General features: G+C 42.8%; 1 protein-coding gene across 1 annotated transcript; it reads right to left on the bottom strand.

Moving 5' to 3' along the window:
• Positions 1–3,918: 3,918 nt before the first annotated feature.
• LOC148850934 (uncharacterized) lies at positions 3,919–5,428 on the bottom strand. Its single transcript, XM_088943171.1, has 4 exons — positions 5,127–5,428; positions 4,955–5,029; positions 4,669–4,815; positions 3,919–4,556 (listed from the first exon to the last, which is right to left on the bottom strand). The coding sequence occupies exons 1-4, from the start codon at positions 5,331–5,333 to the stop codon at positions 4,173–4,175; spliced, it is 813 nt and encodes a 270-aa protein (XP_088799297.1). The 5' UTR covers positions 5,334–5,428; the 3' UTR covers positions 3,919–4,172.
• Positions 5,429–20,947: the final 15,519 nt, after the last annotated feature.

Here is a 20,947-nt window from a genome sequence, read left to right as displayed (position 1 = left end):
GTCACTTAACACCCCTCTGATTATCAAGGTACAGTGTGAGATCAAATTTGCATAACTGCAGGCTCTCTCCATGATAAGTTCAATGGACCTACCTTCCCCTATAATGTGTAATATGTAATACCTAAAAAGAAGAGGATATGCATGTGGTCAGTTGGTGTCTCTTCATCCTTTGTAGAGTTATTCTGATCTTATAGCAGGTTTTTTAGGTTAAAAATTGGCCCATTTTGGACCCCCAAGCCAATTTATCACGTGGAAGAGCCATTGGCTGTTCAGCCTTCTTTGTTTAAATGACCCAACCCTCAGACCCACTGGATATAACCACTGACGACCGACCGACCGACCGACCCATTGCACTTAGATCGTTTTCCCAGGCGAAGCTTTCTTTTTTCTGAAAAGAACAGGGCAACCAAAGAGGTATGCGATTCCATCTTCATGTGTTTGATACCTATCTCACTATACGTGGAACCCATTCCCCCTCTTTTCAACGTCAGTTCAGCTATCCAGGCCCAAACTATTACGTTTTTTCTTGATAGAAAACAACAAATATGAAGGTTGAAGACAACCTGAAAACATAATGCATGGTAATTAGCAAGAAATAAGAATGGGCCCAATTCGTTGTGGATCATTCTCAGTTCTCACTACTACAACTAATTATCTCAACCATTCCTTTTCTTTTTTCCAATAATATACAACAACATTTTACCACAGCCGAGCCCATTCTGGGGCCCTAAAATTCACAAGATGACAAGAGGTAAGGGGTTTGGGCCAACAAATTAATGAAGGTTTTCAGTATAACATCTGGGTCGCGTCGTACCATGATAAATAAATTACACAAACACCGGTGAAAATATTTTACGGGTATAGCTTCTGTTATTTCCGAGAATGCTTTTCTTTTTTTTTTTCCCTCCCTTAGAGGATACTTTTTTTTTCCTGTTTACCTATGTGTTTAAAGAGTGTTTTTGAACTGTCGTTGATATGGATGGTTGGACCATTCAACCCAGAAATTATCTAGGAAATTGATTCCATTTTACTCTCAACCCGCTCATTGGCCAAAACCATTGATTTGATTAATGGCCCGTTGATTTGTGTGATCGAACCATTGACTTATTTGAGCCGTTCAACATGTTTTTGGGCATTATTATTATTATTTTTAGTTTTTAATTGAAATGGATTATTCATTCAAATTAGAAACTAATGATAAGAACGTTCTTGGTTCTGGATCGGTTTTTTAAACCTTGTGTTTAAGCAATGGAGACATCGGCATTCAACGAACAAAGACTGTGCATTAATCTAATCCATCATGAAAGTAAAATTAGATGAAACGGATAACCTTTTTTCTCCTATTGTGAAATAGGGAAGGGTTCTACTCACGGTGAAGGATTAGGGTCTGAAAAGCTTTGTACTTCCCAATGAGGTTGTCTTCAGTTTTTACGTTGATGATCCATCGTGAGTCGAACTCTTTTCCTTTTTTCTTATAAAAGCCTAAAAGAAGTGAAAGTCAGCTGAGATCAAACGATGAAATGTAATCAGATGGAATATTATGTGACTAGACTAGCCACGTGTATAGGACCGTTCTAGTGTGAACAAAGTATGGGGCTTCTGACTATAGCCGAAAGCAGGAAGGCAAGATGAGGTTTGGAGTTGGCCGGGGCCCTACCCGACCATAAACTTGCAGGATGCAGCAAAGCAAACCAACACAATCAGGGTCCACATGGTATGGGTGGATGCCAGCAGTCGCATGAAGACATGGGGTTCCACGTTCTTGTCTTTCGTCCAACAACACCAAGCGCTGAAGCGGTAAGCCGTGAGCATTCTTCTAGAGCTCTAGTTCTGGTTCTAACTCTAGTTCTAGTGTTACACCGCTTCCGTCCCCTACTTGAGGGCAATGTTTAATACTTGTAAGGGTGTATCGGACTTTCTTTTTTTACTTTCTTTTTCATTTTTTAAAAATTGGTTTAGGAGGCAGATTTAAGACTCCTCCATCTTTTGTATTGGTCAAAACCTTGATACACCCTTGGAATACTCCTGATATGATATATATATTGGCCGATATATAACGATTTTTTGAACATTGCTTGAAGGTACTTGAAACCGAAGCATTTCACGAGAGATTTGATTTTGTTGATGTAGAATCAATGCCACATCAGAAAAAAATGGAATCAATAAAAAACTGCATTTTGATTGTCCATTTCTTAAAACGTCAAATTGGTGATCAGTAAAAAAAATGCATTTTGATAATCCATTTCTTGGAGATTGGGAAAAGGAGATGTTTCTTCAAGTCAATTTGAAGTTTCTTGAATCACCTTGGTGATTCTAAATCACCAAGGTGATGTGACACTTAAAATTTGAAAAATCTGATTTCTTTTTTAAATGTTATATAGTTATTATTATAAATATATTATAATAATAAGTCAAAATACTTTAAACACTCCACCAGCCTACATCTTTTTATTATTATTATTGGTATCAGTGTTTGCATTCTCGGAGGTATTCCCAATTTTTCAAGAAACAAATAATCTGTGCAACGCTTCTTTGCCAAACAACCTCTTGATTTTTGGTTTTACAGTTTTAGGCTGAAAAATGTACATGTCACGTGCGTTTTCACTTTATATAATAATAATAATAATAATAATAATAATAATAAAACAACATTTTGTTTTCAATTCGGGATTCGAAGATCCAAGAAACAATTCACAAAATCATAAAACAAAAAACAAAAGTGAAAACAAAAGAACAAAAACAACGGACTTTAGGAGAATGAAAAGATAAGGGGGAAAAAGTTGTCGGCAAATCCCAAACGGCATATAATTAATACTGATTAATCTGGGCCCGAATCTTTAAGACATCTTTATTATCAATTTATCATAATACGAGAATTTTTTTTCTTGTGAATATGCTGATATTCATCAATATGTATTTTTGTGCTGTCGCTACATTTGTTCCTTTTAGAGAAAATATTTTGTTTGCTCGTAGAAGAGAAGTTTTATTAAGAAGATGGGAAATATAACATGGAGGATCCTTTTTTCCATATAGAAAATCCAACAACTATATATTCTAGTAAGCACATCATTGTAAGTACATTCAATAAATACTTAAATATTCTGACAGTTGTATTAAAAGTTGTTTTTAAATTTTTAAGAATATATCAGAGGTATTTTATGAGACAGGTGTATTCAACGTGTTAATCATATGTGCTTATTTGATTAGAGCTTGTCCAACAGCATAATTGCTTTTGCTTTTTTAAAACAAAAACAAGTGCCACATTAACAATAATATAAATTTTAGGGATTTTATTATTCAGTCTATGTGTAGAAATCTTAGTTTTACCATACAAGTAGGATGAACACCAACCGTGGACGCCAAATCCACGGATAGGATGCAGTTTATAGGGGCTATCAATAGACTAAGAGGAGACTATAATTTCATATTTCTGCCGTAGAGTGGTCTACTTATCTCATATATATTTCTTTTAAATTTTATTGGGAGGGTTTTAGGACATCTTTAGTTGGCAGTTGATCTAAACCCATAGTTTTAGTGAGTTCAGATTTCGTTTCATAAAATTAAAATTGATTATCACGCCCACCTCACAGCCCTTCAACAGCAAATGGAGAATATCTCTGTACTTGCTCGTTTTTATTCATAAGAGATATTCCCAATGCATGTGAGGACCGATTTTTTGGGAAAGAAATCTAAATCCAGTATTTTTGGCTTTTGATGTCACACGTCACTAATAACACTCAATTTTTCCCAAATGGATCATTGAGGGAGCGAATCAACTAAGATACGAGCCACCCCCAGTTTCAGTTTCATACATTTCCAAAGCAGGCTATTCCCTTTGGTGCCGGGCGTCTTCATGACTTCGCTAATCGTGTATACTGCGACGGACTGTCCCGAAAACCCATTAATTCCAGCCCAATATGTACTAACACTGTGTTGCATTCTACCATTTGAAAAATCGTGGAATTCAACAACTGGAAATATGGAATTGAAAATTTCCACTTTGCCCCCTTTGTCTCTTCAGTCCCTGACTTAAAAGCATCATTTGACTTCTTTGCTCGTAGTTTCTTTGGTCATAGTTTCATTCTGCTCAGCACCGGCAAACAATGAAAATCCGAAAACCACATAAAAAACAAGATCAAATTCAAAGAAGCCAAGGACACAGACTGCCCGCATTAATAGAAAGGGCTACGAAATGCAACTCCTTTTCGCTTCGAAGCAGCAGCATTGCGAGGCTTATTTTGGTAGTAAGGACTCCCCGTCGCCGTCGCCATCTCGGTCGACCCTCTCTCCCTCGTAACGTTTTCCGTTGTCGCAGTACATCCGGCCGTTAAACACCCAACGTTGCCATTAGTGCAGCTGGAGCTGGAAACGGAGGGCGTACGGTAAAAGACCATCGTCTCTGTGTCCAGAACCGAATTCGGCGTCATCTGTCCTTGCTTCAGCGCCTTCGCTCCATCGATATCCGCGCATACGTAATCCGACAGCGACAATGGCAAGAAGTCGCATTCGTGTTGATTTCCCGAGATGCATCCATCGCAGTCCACGAGATACTCCACCTGAAAATGACAAAGAGCGCCGGAAAACATCGACGGAAAACTGTCCAAACAATTAGCGGTTTTCTGATATATTTGCTTACTTATCTTAGCTCTTAAGCTCTGTTATTGTTACCTTGCAGGATAGAGAGCAGAACTGGTAAGATTCTTGAAGGCTTCTGTCGCAAGTGTTGCAGAAGCCACCGGAGCCTTTAACTTTGACGGGGCGTGATTGAGATCTCTGATGCAAGAAAACAACTTTCGCACTGTTCGTGGTGTAGGACTGCAGCATCAACAATTCAAAATCAAATCTTTATCAAGACCCAGCAGAAATTCTCACAGCTAATGCATGATCTCTAAAAGCAGAAAAATTCATAACAGAATGCAAATCCCACTGAGCCGGCCAGAAGGCTCAGATTTACCTGCACAGAACTGCAGTCAAACAGTTTCTCCATATCGTCGAGCCTGATGACGTCGTGATACACATACCGGCGAATCTGACCGAAATATCATCTAGATTCAGAATCACAGAGGAAAAACAAAAATTCTGGTGGAAAATATATGGATTATTAAAAGAGGGGTGAGCATTGAGACCTGAAGTAAGCAATGGGAGCGGTGAAGACCGAGACAATGAGGGCAGATGCTAATACAACAATCCAGGCAGAATGTGTTCTTCTCGTTCTTCTTAGAGTACAGATCATGGAGAAGACATGGATCAAAGAACTTCTCAGATAGGAGAGAGAAAATCCATGAAGGGTTCCGCTGTTTCATGCCTGGAGACTCCGTAGCATGAAAGCCCATGAACACAGATTTTCATGGAGAAAAGAGAATTTGATACGGCTTAATTTATTTAGGAGTTTCTTGACTATTGAGTGCAGCAGACAGACTCGGGGGATCTGCTGTTGGCAATGCTGTGTAAGCCGGCTAAGTATCCAATCACGAGTGAACACGCCAGCTCTGGCGCGTGTTCACTCGTGATTGGATACGTAGCTGGTTATACAGAGCCGAGCTGCAGGCCGGAGTCACAGATTGTTGATTATTATCATTTACTAGCTTTTTCGGATTCGAGTGTTGATGTTACACGATCGGGGATTGGTGTAGGAAAAAAGGTGCTTCGTAATCTGGTGGACAAATAGTTGATTATCATTTATTCACTTATCATCATCGTTATTTTGTTTTCGCTTATAGCAATTAATTAATGTACAGCATACTTATCAGTTATCATCAATGATTTGTCCGTAGTCGTCTATGCCGATGCGTACTTTGTTAATGAGACCGAAAGGTGGGTTAAAGTTGAACAAAAATGGCAGATTGGCAATTAAATTCGTGCATCAGTTTTCCACAGAAAATGGGGGTCACGTTGACAAACAACGTCAAGCGTTCGTTCCAATTGGGACCGCTAGGGAGGAATATAATTTTGATCTCCTACCCACAAAAATCCAACCCAAATGTTAGATATTCTTAACGTACAGCTGCAGTAAGTAGTGGGTGTGGGTTGGATTCTTGTGGGCAGGAGATCTAACTCAAATAGGTGAAACTGTTGTAAACGTTACATCAGCATGATGACATAGATATGGGACTATGGGAGAAAATGATATAGGTGATGACTTAATCTCAGATCAAATTGAGCAAAATTTATAAGAGGAAACTATGATCCCAAACTAAGAGTAGAGGATGTGATAAATCATGGAATAAAGTGTTGGAAGCTCCAAGAATTAATTCCTGGTCCCAAACAATTATGGGTGTCACTGGGCTGCTTTTGAATTGATCAAAATCAAAATCAATTTTGATAGATTGGATGGTCCGATGAGACATATTGAATAAGACCATTCAGATTTAATGGTCCAAAGTGTTTATTGGATTGAATTGAATCTTATCCATCCATAATGGATTAATATTGGATTGGGTTGGATTGAACCAATATGGGGTCCATTAGTAGAATATAAGAATATAGGTGTTAATGTATTAAATTTGGGTTGGAACCAATTTAAATAAAAATCAATTTAGACAGATTAAAAGGTCCAGAAATTGAATTGGACTGGCCTAAAATAGTCAAAAGTATTTATCAGATTGGATTAGAACCTGGTTCATCTATAATGGCCTCATACCCAACAAAGGTGAGGATGAGCTAAGATTGGGGAGATGGTTTAAGCATGGGATTTTCACTTGAATCACATTGCTATCTTGTATTGTAATATGTGCTGCTATAGTGTAGAGAAAGTGAGTAGGAAATCTGGTTAGATTTCAAGAACCGTCGTAGCTGAAAAAAAAATAAAGATATCATTAAGCTGAAGGACTTCGTGAGAAAGTTAAAAATCTAACCTGAAAATAAAATCTTCCTTTGGCACTTATACTAATGGGTGAAATTCCCACGGGGAAGTTTCTGATCCAAAAGGGATGGAGGATTGACCCAGTTCGGGGGAGAAAAAAATAGCATACATATTTTGGACTATTTGGATCTAGGGGTGCAAATGAATTGGATCGATCTGAAATCCGGTCCTATTTGGTTGAATTTGGATCATTGGATCGGATAATAAGATCCGATCAGATATGTATTTTTATATATATATATATATATATATATATATATATATATATATATATGTGTGTGTGTTATTTATTTATTTATAAATATATGTTTTATATTATATTTTTATAAATGTGCTATATTATTTATTTATTTTATAAAACATATATATGATATGATAAAAATAATTAAAAAATACTTATATTTTTTTACTTTATTTAAATTAATATTTTAATAATTTATTAAATTTTAAAGAAAATAAATTAGATTGAATTGATGACTTACTTATGGGATTTGAAATCCGACATAAACAATATTGGATCGGATTTGAATATATCCTTAATCAAATCCAATCTGCTCCATTTACATCCATATTTGTATAAAAAATTTGTTATTTTGAATGAATGAAAAATAGACTGTAATAATTGAAAAGGTTGCACTAGACCTACTTGACTATCAAACCAACTTAACTCTCATTTCAACAAAGAGTCATACTAAAAGTGTTCATCACGTCAGGTCGCTATAACCAACTCAAGATAAAATTTGACCCTTCACGCATTAATAGTTGACGGAACAGAGGCATCCATCGGTTGGGTGGCAAGAGACTTTAGAGTTTAGAAGGGAGATTGTCAAACTTCATGAGAGGTTCGCGGTCAATAGCGGTGGAGGCAACGGCGGCAAAAGAATTAGCATTAGTCACAGCAGCCTGGGAGCAGCTTGAAAGTATAATAATTGAAGGGGATTCTCTCCTCACAATGGATCGCATTAACAAGAAACAGACTTCAGTAGGGGCGAGAAAAAAAAAACCGAAAAATCAGGTCGATCGAAATTAAACCAAAAAAGCACTTAATTGAATTGGTCGGTTCAGTGTTTTTTTAAAAAAATAAAGATATCAGTTCGATTTTTGTTAACCAATATAAAAAATTCGGCAATTAATTGAATCAATCAGTATATATATATTTCTATATATTATATATATTTATATATATTATATATTATATATTTTTTATATATTATAAATTAGTAAATATGTATTATTTATAAATATATTATTTATTATTTAAAATATAATATTTAAATATTTTTATAATATATTATAAAAATTAAAAACTAAAACGTAGACGAACCAAATCGGTCAATCAATTAATCGATTGATTTCTATTGGATTTTAATTACTGATTTTTCAAAAACCAATAATACAAGTTCGATTATGGCCCATGGTTCAGTCCGAACCGTGGGCACCCCTAAACTCCAGTACCCCACCCTGGAGAACTAGTGGTATAATTCACGCAATTAAAAATTTTATAGAAAATAGCAGATACAAGATGTAAGATCAAAGCTGGTTGCTTGCTATCACTTCCCATATATGCAGATCGAAGTTGCAGAATTGCACTCCGGATCTGTTACCCAAAAACTGTTTCCACATTCATACGGAACACTACGAACATGTATTGGGTTTAGTTTGAAAATAGTACAAATACAAATATGTATAATATAAATAATATATAAATATTACAAAAACCTTAGTTTTGCTTGCGAGTCCGACTTACTTAAGTCTGTCTAGTGGGCTTTATGTATACCTGCTTTAAAATCATTTTTTTTAAATATATTAAATATAGCAAAATTTAATTGAACGTTTTAGGTGTTCAGCGGGCTGTAAAACCAATGATAATAAGGTTTCATACCAGTACGAAATACATAAGACCCCATCCTAATACCAGTGTGGAATCTCATCATTGGTTTCTGAACAGGTTAAAGCTTTCAGCTAATCCGAATTCCATTAAGTAGAATGTAATAGAAGTATTTTTCTCATACTAATACTAGATGAAATGATATCAAGTGGGCCTGGGGTAGTTTTATTCTTTAAAAGATATTTATTAATTAAATTTACACCAATGTTTAAAAACCGATCCAGGGGCTAAACTGATTTTGTCTTTAGGTCGGAGGTCATCGGTTTGACCATCCAATGGGTCAGCCATGCCACATCAACCATACGAAAATTCGAACATATATTTATATATCTACACACACATATGTTTGTCTGTGTAAATATGTATAAACTTGTATTTTATCAATAAATAATGTATAATTATGTTCTACATGTAATATATGTATTATTTTATATTTATATATTTAATTTGGTTTTAAATTTTCTATTTATAAAAATATAAAAATTACAATTTGAGGCAAAAAAGGGGGTATGAAAATAGCAAGACAAGACGCCTTAGGATGCATAGATCTCAAAAAATTACCCCAAAACAAAAAAAGAAAAAATCACCTCAATCGGGCATCGAGTGCAAAGTTATGGCCTCTTGAAGTTTACATACACATTTAATGTGCAACCCATGACCCAGTCACCAGGTTGAACGGGTCAACAATCCAACCATCTGGGTCAGAACATTTTGACCAAGTCAATGGTTTTTTACCTTCCTTTAGGTTTTACTTAAATCGGACCCAGAATTTTACTGAGTGACGATTCAAGCGATTCAATCAGCTAGGTTAATGGTGGGTCGAAAACACTCATTTACACGAATTTGGATCTCCTACCTGCAATAATTCTATACACATACCCACAACACACTGCCTCTGTACATTGGGAACATCTCCCTGTGCATAATACTATGTAGGAGGATAAGATGTTCCCCATGTGTGACTGCGATGTTATGTGGGTAGACATGGGTAGGTATAAAAGCAATACTAGCACAATGAGAAGGGAATGACTCAGTCAAGAATTGACTGGTCTCTTGAGTCATTTAAATAGAGATCTTGTTACAAGAAGATAACTATGTACAGAAGATAACAATTACAAAGTTAGAGTTTATCCAGGAAATTATCAGAGGATAATCTACATGGTAATGAGATAAGGTGATTAGTTATCTAGGATAGCTAATAGAGATAACGATCCTAGTTACGAGTCTATCATAACTATTGAGATACTCTAACATCCCCTCGCAAGCTTAGTGGTCTCTTGGAGACGGTAAGCTTGGCTATAAGGTCATGAAACCTTGTTGGTGGTAGAGGTTTGGTAAAAATGTCTACAATCTGATCATGGCTAGGAATGCGATTGATCAGTAGAAGGCCGGCTGCAACTTTTTCCAGTATAAAGTGAACATCCAATTCTATGTGCTTGGTGCGAGAATGGTGGACAGGATTGGAGGAGAGAAACTTGGCCCTCAAATTGTCGCACCAGATGACAGGTGGGCAAGGGAGCTTCAATCCAAGCTCCGTTAGTAACATTTGGAGCCAAAGAATTTCAGTGGCAATGGAGGCAAGATTGCAGTATTCTGATTCAGTGCTGGAGCGAGAAACCATGGACTGTTTACGAGAGCTCCATGAAATCAGATTACGACCCAGGTAAACACAGAAATCCCCTTGGGAGCGACGACCAATAGGGAAACTAACCCAGTCAGCATCATAAAAAGCTTCGAGAGCCAATTCTGCAGAAGAACAAAAAGTAATGGCATGATCAATTGTGGACTTAAGATAATGGAGGATCCTCTTGACTGCACTCCAATGAACATTAGTGGGCTCTTTCATAAACTACCAAACTTTATTAACCAAGAAGGTGATGTCTGGCCGAGTAAGGGTAATATATTGTAGTGCCCCTACCACACTACGGTATTTGGTGGCATCTGGAAGAGGAGAACCATGAGTGACATCAAGTCTGATAGATGCCGCCATAGGTGTATGAATTGGTTTAGCCTCATGCATCTTGGTCTTGACGAGAAGATCATGCATATATTTACATTGGGATAGGTGCACCCCATCTGAACTGTGATGCAGTTCCAAACCCAGGAAGTAATGAGCTTCCTCAAGATCTTGAAGAGCAAAAGTGGTAGAGAGCTAAGAGATGAGTGGAGTAAGGGCAGAATTAGAAGATCCAGTGATCAATAAGTTATCCACATATACAAGAAAAAATATGACATCAGTGCCAGTCCGCCACATTAATAGAGAACTATTTGCTCGGGATTTCAGAAAACCAAGATGAACCAAAATGATCCCTTAATTGAGTAAACCAGGCCTGTGGGGATTGTATCAAACCATAAAGGGAACGTTTAAGATGACATACAAAATGTGGCCATGTTGGATCAATGAAACCCATTGGTTGTTTCATAAAAACTTCTTCACTGAGGTATCCATGAAGGAAGGCATTGCTTAGATCAAGTTGTATAAGATTCCAGCCATAGTGAACTGCGAGAGATATTATTAATTGAATAGTGGTTGGTTTAACAACCGGACTAAAGGTCTTAGCAAAGTCAACACTGGCTTGATGAGTAAACCATTGAGCCACCAATCGTGCTTTGTATCTTTCAATGGACCCATCTGAACGTCTCTTAATCTTATAAATCCATCGATTTCCCACAATGTTCTTATGAGGAGGTGGAGGTACAAGATCCCAGGTATCATTGGGTAACAGGGCTTTGTACTCATCCTCCATGGCGAGTATCCAACGGGAATCTTCTTGGCAATAGTGTAGCAAGAGGGTTCAAGATCGGGGTCAATAGAGGCTTCCAAAGCATACCTAGGGTTTGGTTTGCGAACACTACTCTTGCTCTGTGTTATCATGGAATGAGCATTAAGTGGGGTTGCAATGGAACAAGAGGGTATATCCGATGAGGTTGATGATGATGGGATATGATGAAGAAAGATTTGGCCCGAACTCGTAACCACTCAACACGTGGAAAGGTAGCAGCTTGGCAAAACAGTACGCCCGGGGCGTGAGCTCCGAAAGGAGGAACCCGCAGTCTGAACTCCCCACAAGGAGCCCGGGCTCTCCCTTGGACCCCGAGCCTTACAAACACAAAGAGCAACAACCTGAACTGGCCTGCCTCATGGTAGTTTGGGCCACACCTCTATCCGAACTCAAGACCTCACCTCACACACCACTCCAGCACTTCGCCTCTAGGACGATGAATTGAACAACCACATCGTACCTGGAAACGAAGGAGTCCGTATCCAGGGGCGACGCACCTGACTGACTTGGGATCTAACACTTGATAGCCGCACTTCAACGGCCACCTGCCACCGCCATCTCCAGTTACAGAGACGGCTCCGACAAAGAGAGCAGTGGCGGTTCTGCCCCAGTAGAGGTGATGACACCCAAACTGGCAGAAGCGCATAGGTAATCATACCCGACCTGACATAAGCTTAGGAGTGAGTGTGCAAAGTGGTTATAAAAGGCTCTCCACACCCCAAGAATGAGGTATGTGATAACTTTGCGCCATCTGGTTTTATCTTGCCTTTGAGGAAATACTAACTTAAGCTTCAGAGCATTATCACCGGGTTCTTCTCGGAGATTACTCGCTTTCTCCTCTGTTTCATGCACTCGTTGCTCCAGTCAAAGGCAAGGTCGTTGACAGCTAGGACCAGCCAGATTGCGCACTATCAATTGGCGTCGTCTATGGGAAATGCTTCTAAAAGCCTCCCTCTAAAACTCTTATAACCCCATTTTTTCCAAGAAACCCCAACACTCATGGCTTCTTCCAGCAATGCCGGATGTAGCACGGAGATGAAGGCCCCGGGGAACAACTTCAAGTCCCCATGGTGTGCATCGGACAATTCACCATCCCCCTTCTGGTGGATGGGATCCCCAACCTGAATGTGCCACGAACAGTGGCGCCAGTGAACCTTCCCGCCGTGAATGTCCCCCTTCTTCTACCAGTCAAGACAACCTTTTCCGAACCAACTATTGTCCCCCTAACAACTAGCCAGAGCCAGTTTGACGAACTGATGCAGTTAATGCAGGCAATGCAAGCCCAAATGCAGCAGTTCCAGCAGCACCAAGTACTACACCACCTCTCTCAGTATCACTATCATCAGCAGTTCCCCCAATTGCCTCTTTTGAACCAACCACAGCTTCCACTTCGGCACCCTGCTCCAAAGTCGGTTAAGCCCTCCCCTCAGGGTGGACGCCATCACCGAGGAGAAGCCTCCCAACTTCAGAACCCCCCTAAGAGCCAAGCCTTATCCCCGGGCCGAGGGGAAAGAAAAACCACCCCTGCCTCGTAGCTCGCCGCACGGGTCGGGAACCTCGCCCACCAAGTTAGTACCTCGGCACTCCAAATCTGAGCTCCCTCCCACAGAGAACCAATTCAGCGTCCTAGCTGCGAACTACCAACATTCCGGGCCCATCGAGCTCGGCAACAAAGAGGCCAGCAGTGCCAGTACGAGGCCCACTCTGCAACGAAGATGCCGGCAAAGTCGCCGAACTACCACCTGTGTCCTGTCCGAGCTCAGAGGTAAAGAAGAGACAAGCTCGGACGAGGTAAAAGCTACCCCTATTCTCTGAGTTCCTTCCCCCCTCTTATCAGAACTCCTTGCAGTCCTCATGCCTAGAGATTTCAAACTCTCCCCTTTAGACAAGTATGGTGGGTCCTTAGACCCCAACGAATCGTGCATGTGCGTGGCCTTCACCACCACCTTTAGAGGGTGGCCTGCACCTAGTACAAGAACCTGGCCCCTAGGTCAATAAGAAGCTGGATCCAGTTCGTGCAGTTCTTCACCGCACACTTCGTTACCAGCAAACGGTGCCCTAGAACCAAGGAAAGCATCTTCAGAGTAGTCCAGAGGGAAGGAGAGTCCATCCGGGGCTACATCAAGTGGTTCAATGATGTGTGCTTGTAGATACCGCGACTAGACCCCGCAGTGTAGCTCGCTGTGGCCAAGAGAGGAGTAACACACAAGGAGTTCAAATGGCACAAGGTAGCTAGCCAGCCCGCGATCGTAGCCGAATTCCTCAAGCTTGTGGATAAGTTCATGAGAACAGAGGAAGAGATCAACCAAAGGACCGAAAGCGGGATCGAGAAAAGGAAAAGTGAAGGTGGGACCTTCAACCCAGATGACAAAAGAAAAACCCGGCACGGGAGATGAAGCCAAGCCAGCCGTTCTGAGCTCCCTTAGTAGCTCGGACGGACTACACACCCTTAAACACAAGGCAGGCCAAGATCTTGATGATGACCAAAGATGCCCCATACGTAAAATGACCACCTCGCCTAAAAGGGAACCCAAAAAAGAGAAACAAAAACTTTGCAGTTTCCATGGAGATCACAGTCATAGTACCGAACAGTGTAATAATCTCTGGGATGAGATAGAGGGACTCATCCATTGCGGGTATTTGAGAAATTTTGTACAACAACAACAACAACAACAACAACAACAACAACAACAACAACATAATCATAATAATAATAATAATAATAATAATAATAATAATAATAATAATAATAATAATAATAATAATAATAATAATAATAATAATAATAAGACAGGTCGGCAAGGGGAGCATGGTAGGGATGCCCCCGAATCCAGTAACAGGCCAGCCGAACCACTGCAAAGGCAGCCTCCAGCAGAGAGGCCAGTTCGGGGAACCATCCACGTAATAGTGTAAGGTTCGGTGGTAGCAATTTGTACTACGACGGCGGCCCGGACGTCAGTTCGCGAAGCAACCCGAGAAGAGAAAAATCCTCCAAAGAGGCCGAAGACGGAGGAACCAATCTTCTTTACGGAAGACGACGCGCGAGGTGTCCACTACCCCCACGATGACGCACTTGTCATAAAACTAAGGATCGGCGACTTTGAAGTCAGGCGCGTACTTGTGGATTCAGGTAGCTCGGCATACATTTTCTTCAAGTCAGCATTTGACCAGCTTTAGTTGCAAAGAAGCGAGTTGAAGCCCGCGAGCACTCCTCTAGTGGGTTTCAACGAAGAGGAATTCAGACCCCTTAGAAAATAACAGTGCTTGTGGAAGTCGGCACATGGCCTTGCGCGGTGAGACTCAACCACGATTTCCTGGTGGTCGCGACCCCCTCCCCATACAATGCCATAATAGGGTGGCCAATTACGCATGTCCTACGGGCAGTGGTCTCCACCTACTATTTGGCAATGAAGTTCCCTACAGACTTCGGTGTGGGGGTAGCGCGGGGCGACCTGCTTGAGTCCCACAAGTGTTATGTTGCTGCCCTGAAAGGAAAGACCAAGGCGGCCGACGACCTCGAGTTGGAGCGACCTACGGAGTAGGGTGAGGAACGAGCTTCACCCATAGAGGAAACGGTGCAATCCTGACTTCGGCTACGGATCCAGCTCAAACACTACAGACGGGTCCACTACCCTCACGATGATGCGCTTGTCATAAAACTAAGGATCAGCGACTTCGAAGTCAGGCACATACTTGTCGATTCGGGCAGCTCGACGGACATTATCTTCAAGTCGGCGTTTGACCAGCTTCAGTTGTAGAGAAGCGAGTTGAAACCCGTGAACACTCCTCTGGTGGGCTTCAGCGGAGAAGAAGTCAGGCCCCTCGGGAAAATAACAGTACCTGTGGAAGTCGACACATGGCCTTGTGCAGTCAGACTCAACCTCGATTCCTGGTGGTCGCGACCCCCTCCCCATACAATGCCATAATAGGGTGGCCAATCACGCATGTCCTACGGGCAGTGGTCTTCACCTACTACTTGGCAATGAAATTCCCTACAGACTTCGGTGTGGGGGTAGCGCGGGGCGACCAGCTTGAGTCCCGCAAGTGTTATGTTGTCGCACTGAAGGGAAAAACCAAGGTGGCCGACGACCTCGAACTAGAGCGGCCTATGGAAAAAGGCGATGAATGAGCTGCGCCCACAGAAGAAACGGTCACGATCCCAACTTCAATTGCAGGCCCAACACAGACTCTACAGATAGATGCTTCCATCCAGAAACCTCTACGATCCGTTCTTACTTCAAAATTTAGATATTTTTGCATGGTCCATGGCCGATATGCCCGGCATTGACCCCAACCTTATAACTCACAAACTTAATACTGACCTTGTGGTCAGACCCATTAGACAGAAGAAACGCAACTTAGCCCCAGAGCGCTAGAGGGCAGTCGAAAAGCTCATCGCAACAGACTTCATAAGGGAAGTTCATTACCCGAGCTTTGTAACCAACCCAGTACTGGTAAAAAAGACAAACAACAAGTGGTGCATGTGCGTCGACTACACCGACCTGAACTGAGCTTGCCCGAAAGATTGCTTCCCCCTCCCCAGAATTGACTGCCTAGTGGACGCGGACATGAATTGCTAAGCTTCTTGGATGCCTACTTAGGCTACAACCAAATTAGGATGGACCAATCCGATGAGGAAAAAACCACCTTCGTAATCGAGTTCGGCCTATACTGCTACAAGGTCATGCCCCGCGGACTAAAGAATGCTGGGGCGACCTTCCAAAGACTTGTGAACAAGCTGTTTCAGCCCTTAATTGGCACAAAGATAGAATGTTATGTAGATGACATGGTCGTCAAGACGTAGTTTTTGCATGAACTAATACAAGACTAACGATCTATCTTCCAAATCTGCGTCAATTTAGAATGAAACTGAACCCAAACAAGTGTGTCTTCGGTGTCACCTCGGGTAAGTTCCTAGGGTATATCGTCAATTGGCACGGTATTGAGGCCAACCCGGACAAGATAAAGGCCATCCTAGATATGAGACCACCCCTAAAAGTAAAAGAGGTTCATAGGCTAAACGATTGGATAACCGCTCTGAGTGACCGCTTCATGTCCAAGTCGGCAGACCGCTGTCTGCCTTTCTTTAAAGCAATCAAAGGCAAAGGGTTCGAATGGACCCAAGACTGCCAGTGTGCCAATCTTAACCAGGCCCAAGGAGGGCGAGGTCTTAGAACTGTACCTCTCGGAAAGCGACGAGGTGGTTAGTTCGATACTAATAAAAGAAGTAGATCGGGTCCAACGACCCATCTATTATGTTAGTAAAATTTTGCAGAGAGTAGAGACGAGATATCCACAGATAGAAAAACTGGCATACGCACTGATAATTGCAGCTAGGAAACTCTGCCCATATTTCCAGGCTCACACTGTTATCGTCTTGACTGACAAATCTCTGAGACAAGTCTTACTCAAGCCCGAGGTTTCCGGTCGGCTGACGAAGTGGGCAATCGAGCTCAGCAAGTACGACCTTCAGTATAAGCCACAAACTGCTATTAAGCCCCAAGCCTTAGCAGATTTCATCGCTGAGTGCACATTCAGCCTCGAAGTCCCTAGGCCGGTTGAGCCCGAGATCCCCAGTTCAGGTGAGCCCGGAGCTCCCAGGCCAATAGAGTTCGAACCCCATGAAGTAATAGCCAGGATGGCATCTCTCCTAGTTAGGCCAAACACAAATTGGGATGAGGAGCCCTGGATCTTTCACGTAGATGGCTCATCGAACCAACAGGGCAGTGGGGCTGGAATAGTCCTACGCGGCCCAGGTGGCACAAAATTAGAATACACACTACACTTTGAGTTCGCGGCATCCAACAACAAGGCAGAGTATGAGGCATTGATAGCCGGGCTGAACCTAGCATAAAAGACAAAAGAAAAACACATAGTTATCTGGAATGATTCCCAGCTTGTGGTCAACTAGGTTACAGGCGAATACGAAGCACGTGAGCTAACTATGATCGCCTACTTGGCAAAAGTAAAGGAGACTCTGCTCAACTTCTAGTCACACTTCATCAGGCAAATCCCGAGGTCAAAGAACACTGAGGCCGATGCCCTATCCCAGTTAGCCAGCATCAGTCACAATGCCATGAGAATCGTGTACATAGAGGACTTACCTCGGCCTAGCATTCTCGGTGGGGCAGAGGAGGTCGCTCCCGCCCTTGAAGCAGAGCCGAGCTGGATCGACCCACTCATCAGCTTCTTGCTAGATGGAACCCTCCCTACGGACCGCAATGCAGCCAGGAGGGTGCAGCGCCAGGCAACCAAATATGTCATAATAGACGAACGGATGTACCGACGGTCCTACACGCTCCCCTACTTGCGTTGCTTGCGACTTGCCGAAGTTGAGCTCGTACTCCGTGACACTCATGAAGGGCTGTGCGGCGGACACTTGGGGGGCAGAGCCCTCGCCCAAAAGGCACTTCAACAAGGGTACTACTGGCCAACGATGAAGGCAGAGGCCATTGAACTCATTAGAAAATGCGACAAATGTCAGAAGCATGCCAATATCCACCATCAGCCTGCCGCTGACCTCAAGTATCTCACCAGCCCATGGCCCTTTGTGCAATGAGGCATCGACCTCCTGGGGCCATTCCCACTAGCAACAGGTGGGAGGAAGTTCCTAGTGGTGGCGGTAGATTACTTCATAAAGTGGATAGAAGCTGAACCTCTTGCAACGGTTACAACTCAAAATGTACATAACTTCTTTTGGAAGAACATAGTATGTTGCTTCGGGTTACCTCGAGTACTGATATTTGATAATGGCAAGTAGTTCGAGGATATCAAGTTTCAGGAATGGTGCCAAGATATGGGGATTCGGCAGAACTTCACATTGGCCGCACACCTGCAGGCAAACGGTCAGACAGAAGTAATGAACAGAGCTATCCTCCATGGACTGAAAGTGCGAATAGACTGAGCTAAAGGGTTGTGGGCGGACGAGCTATCAAGTGTTCTATGGGCTCACCGAACCATGGAAAAAACCACCACAGGAGAAACCCCCTTTAACATCACCTACGGCACTAAAGCGGTAATCCCGACGGAGATCGAAATACCTACACTACAAAGAGAAGAATATAACAATCAGACAAACGAAGATGAGTTACGTACCAACCTCGACCTACTGGACGAAGTAAGAGACCTCGCGTACATCCGGACCACAGCCTACCAACAAAGAGTAGCTCGGTACTACAATGCCAGAGTAAAGAAGCAGAACTTCTGCGTCGGCGACCTGGTTCTCCGTAAGATCATGGCACCCGAGCCCGGCGTAGGCAAACTTGGACCGAATTGGAAAGGGTCGTACCGAGTAAAGAGAGAACTCGGGGGAGCATACGACTCAAAACTTTAGAGGGCAAACAAGTACCCCGAGCGTGGAATGTCGTTTACTTGAGACGATACTATCTATAGATCACCAAGCGAAGTGGACTAAGTCGCTACCAGAGCCTTAAGGCTAGAATTCCCAACTAACAAGGACCTCGGCATAGGCAAGCGAAGGCAAAAGAGGCCGCACGGGTGCAGTAACCCGGGTAAAACAGATCGAGCATATGGTCAGTTCGGCAAATATGGTCAGTTCGGGAGAGAGAGCGACCAACACTTAACCAAAAGAAAGTCATTCCATTGCAAAACAAGGGAGTGTACATTTTCAAATATATATATATATATATATATATATATATATATATATATATATATATATATATATATATATATATATATTCACACATATAATATCGAGCTCACAGGCCAAGAGGTATTTCACCATCAGAAGGCACTTCAAAGATACCTGAAGGTCCTGCCTCATCCTCAGAGTCCGGTTCACCGTCTGCAGCGTTGACCATCTCCTGAGTAATGCGCGAAGTGGTTATAGCACCAATATCGAGCTCGGGGTATGTATTCCGGATCATCCACCGGCTTAGTTTAAAGCCCCTTCTGTACAAACCCACCATCAGATCATCAAAGCGCGACGAGGCGATGCATTCATTGACAACCTTCTTGCTGGCATCCTCGATGCCTTGAGAAAAGATTTGTGTCCTCTCCCTAATATCCTCTTGAAGGTATTCAACTTGATGCTGCAAATCTAGCCTCAGGTCCACCATATGCTTCACCACAACTCCCATGGCCTTGGTATCTCTCTGAGACCTTGCCAGCCTGGCCTGTGCAGCGCGAGAAGCCACCTCAGCAGCTCGAGATGACGCCTCGACAGCACGGGAAGCCTCTTCGATAGCTCGCGTCTGCCTCGAGCTCCCTTCCACTTGGGTTGCCAAGGCATGGATAAAAGAATTCACCTACCAAAAGGAAAAATAACAAATGATCAAAAGAACGATAGCAAGAAAGATAAAAGCAAAGAGCCCGGCAAGAAATCGCTGACTTACCACCATGGCATGAGTGGCAGCATGACATGCTACCTAGTTCAAAAGGAGCTCGGTCCATGCCGCGACCTCCTCAGGATAAATGGCCTCTCTACTCTTCTGAAGAGCGTGGTTTGGCGACAACACGCTCCTGAATCGCATTGGGCTCCTGAGCCTAAAGGCCTAGCTCGCGTATAAGCAGACTCAGAGTAAGCGGGAGCCCCCATGTAAGTAGCCTCGGCATAAGGGGCCCCTGCCGCTTCTTGCACTGGAGGGATCATCTTGGGCTCCTTGTGCGGATCCATTGACTGGTAGTTTGGTACCTCGGGCTCCGCATCTCGAGGCGGCTCGACACGAGATCGTTTGGCGACTCGCTTCCTCCTCTTCATGGCGTGAAACAGGTTCCCACCATGAGTCTTTTTTGAGTCCATCTCACCTGCAAAAAGAGCTCGGCATCAGGAAAACGAAAGAAGAGAGCAAAACAAAAGGCAAGTCTCTGAGTAAGGAACCCACCCGAACTCAGACCGGCCTCGATGAGCTTGGCCTCGGTCAGATAATGGTGGCATTTTAGCCCAAGCCGTGCCCATTCCCGGAGGCCCTTCACCGTCTCCCTATCAAGCGTAACACCGGCATCAGGGAAAGCCATCACTCACCTGGTTTGGAACGGCCACCCTAATGCACTTTGCACCCCGAAGTAGTCTCGTTTTCACACCGGGACCTTGTTGGGAAGATCATGTAAAAGCTTAAAACCTGTGCGAGAAGACAGGTAATATGCCCGCTTACGCCCAGTAAGGGGACCCGCTTGCTTCTTAAGCATTAGAATGGAAGAGAAGATCTCCAGGTCTAAAGGCAAGATCTGTTTGCAAAATAGGGAGATTTTCCCCACCAAGTTACGAATAGAATTCGGGTGAAGCTGGCTGATAGTAACGCTGAAGTGGTTCATAACCTCGACAATGAGGGGGTGGAAAGGCATGCGCAACCCAGCAACGAGCTGCTCCCGGAATACCATGATTTCATCAAGACCGTGTTCCCAAGGGAAACTGCCCGATGGTATAAAATAGGTGTACTCCCTAGGCAAGTT

This window comes from Nelumbo lutea, chromosome 5 (assembly GCF_056320005.1).
Source record: "Nelumbo lutea isolate HS-2025 chromosome 5, American lotus-T2T, whole genome shotgun sequence".
NCBI lineage: Eukaryota > Viridiplantae > Streptophyta > Magnoliopsida > Proteales > Nelumbonaceae > Nelumbo > Nelumbo lutea.
Note: the sequence above shows the minus strand (reverse complement) of the source record. Positions and strands in the feature narration are given on the sequence as shown.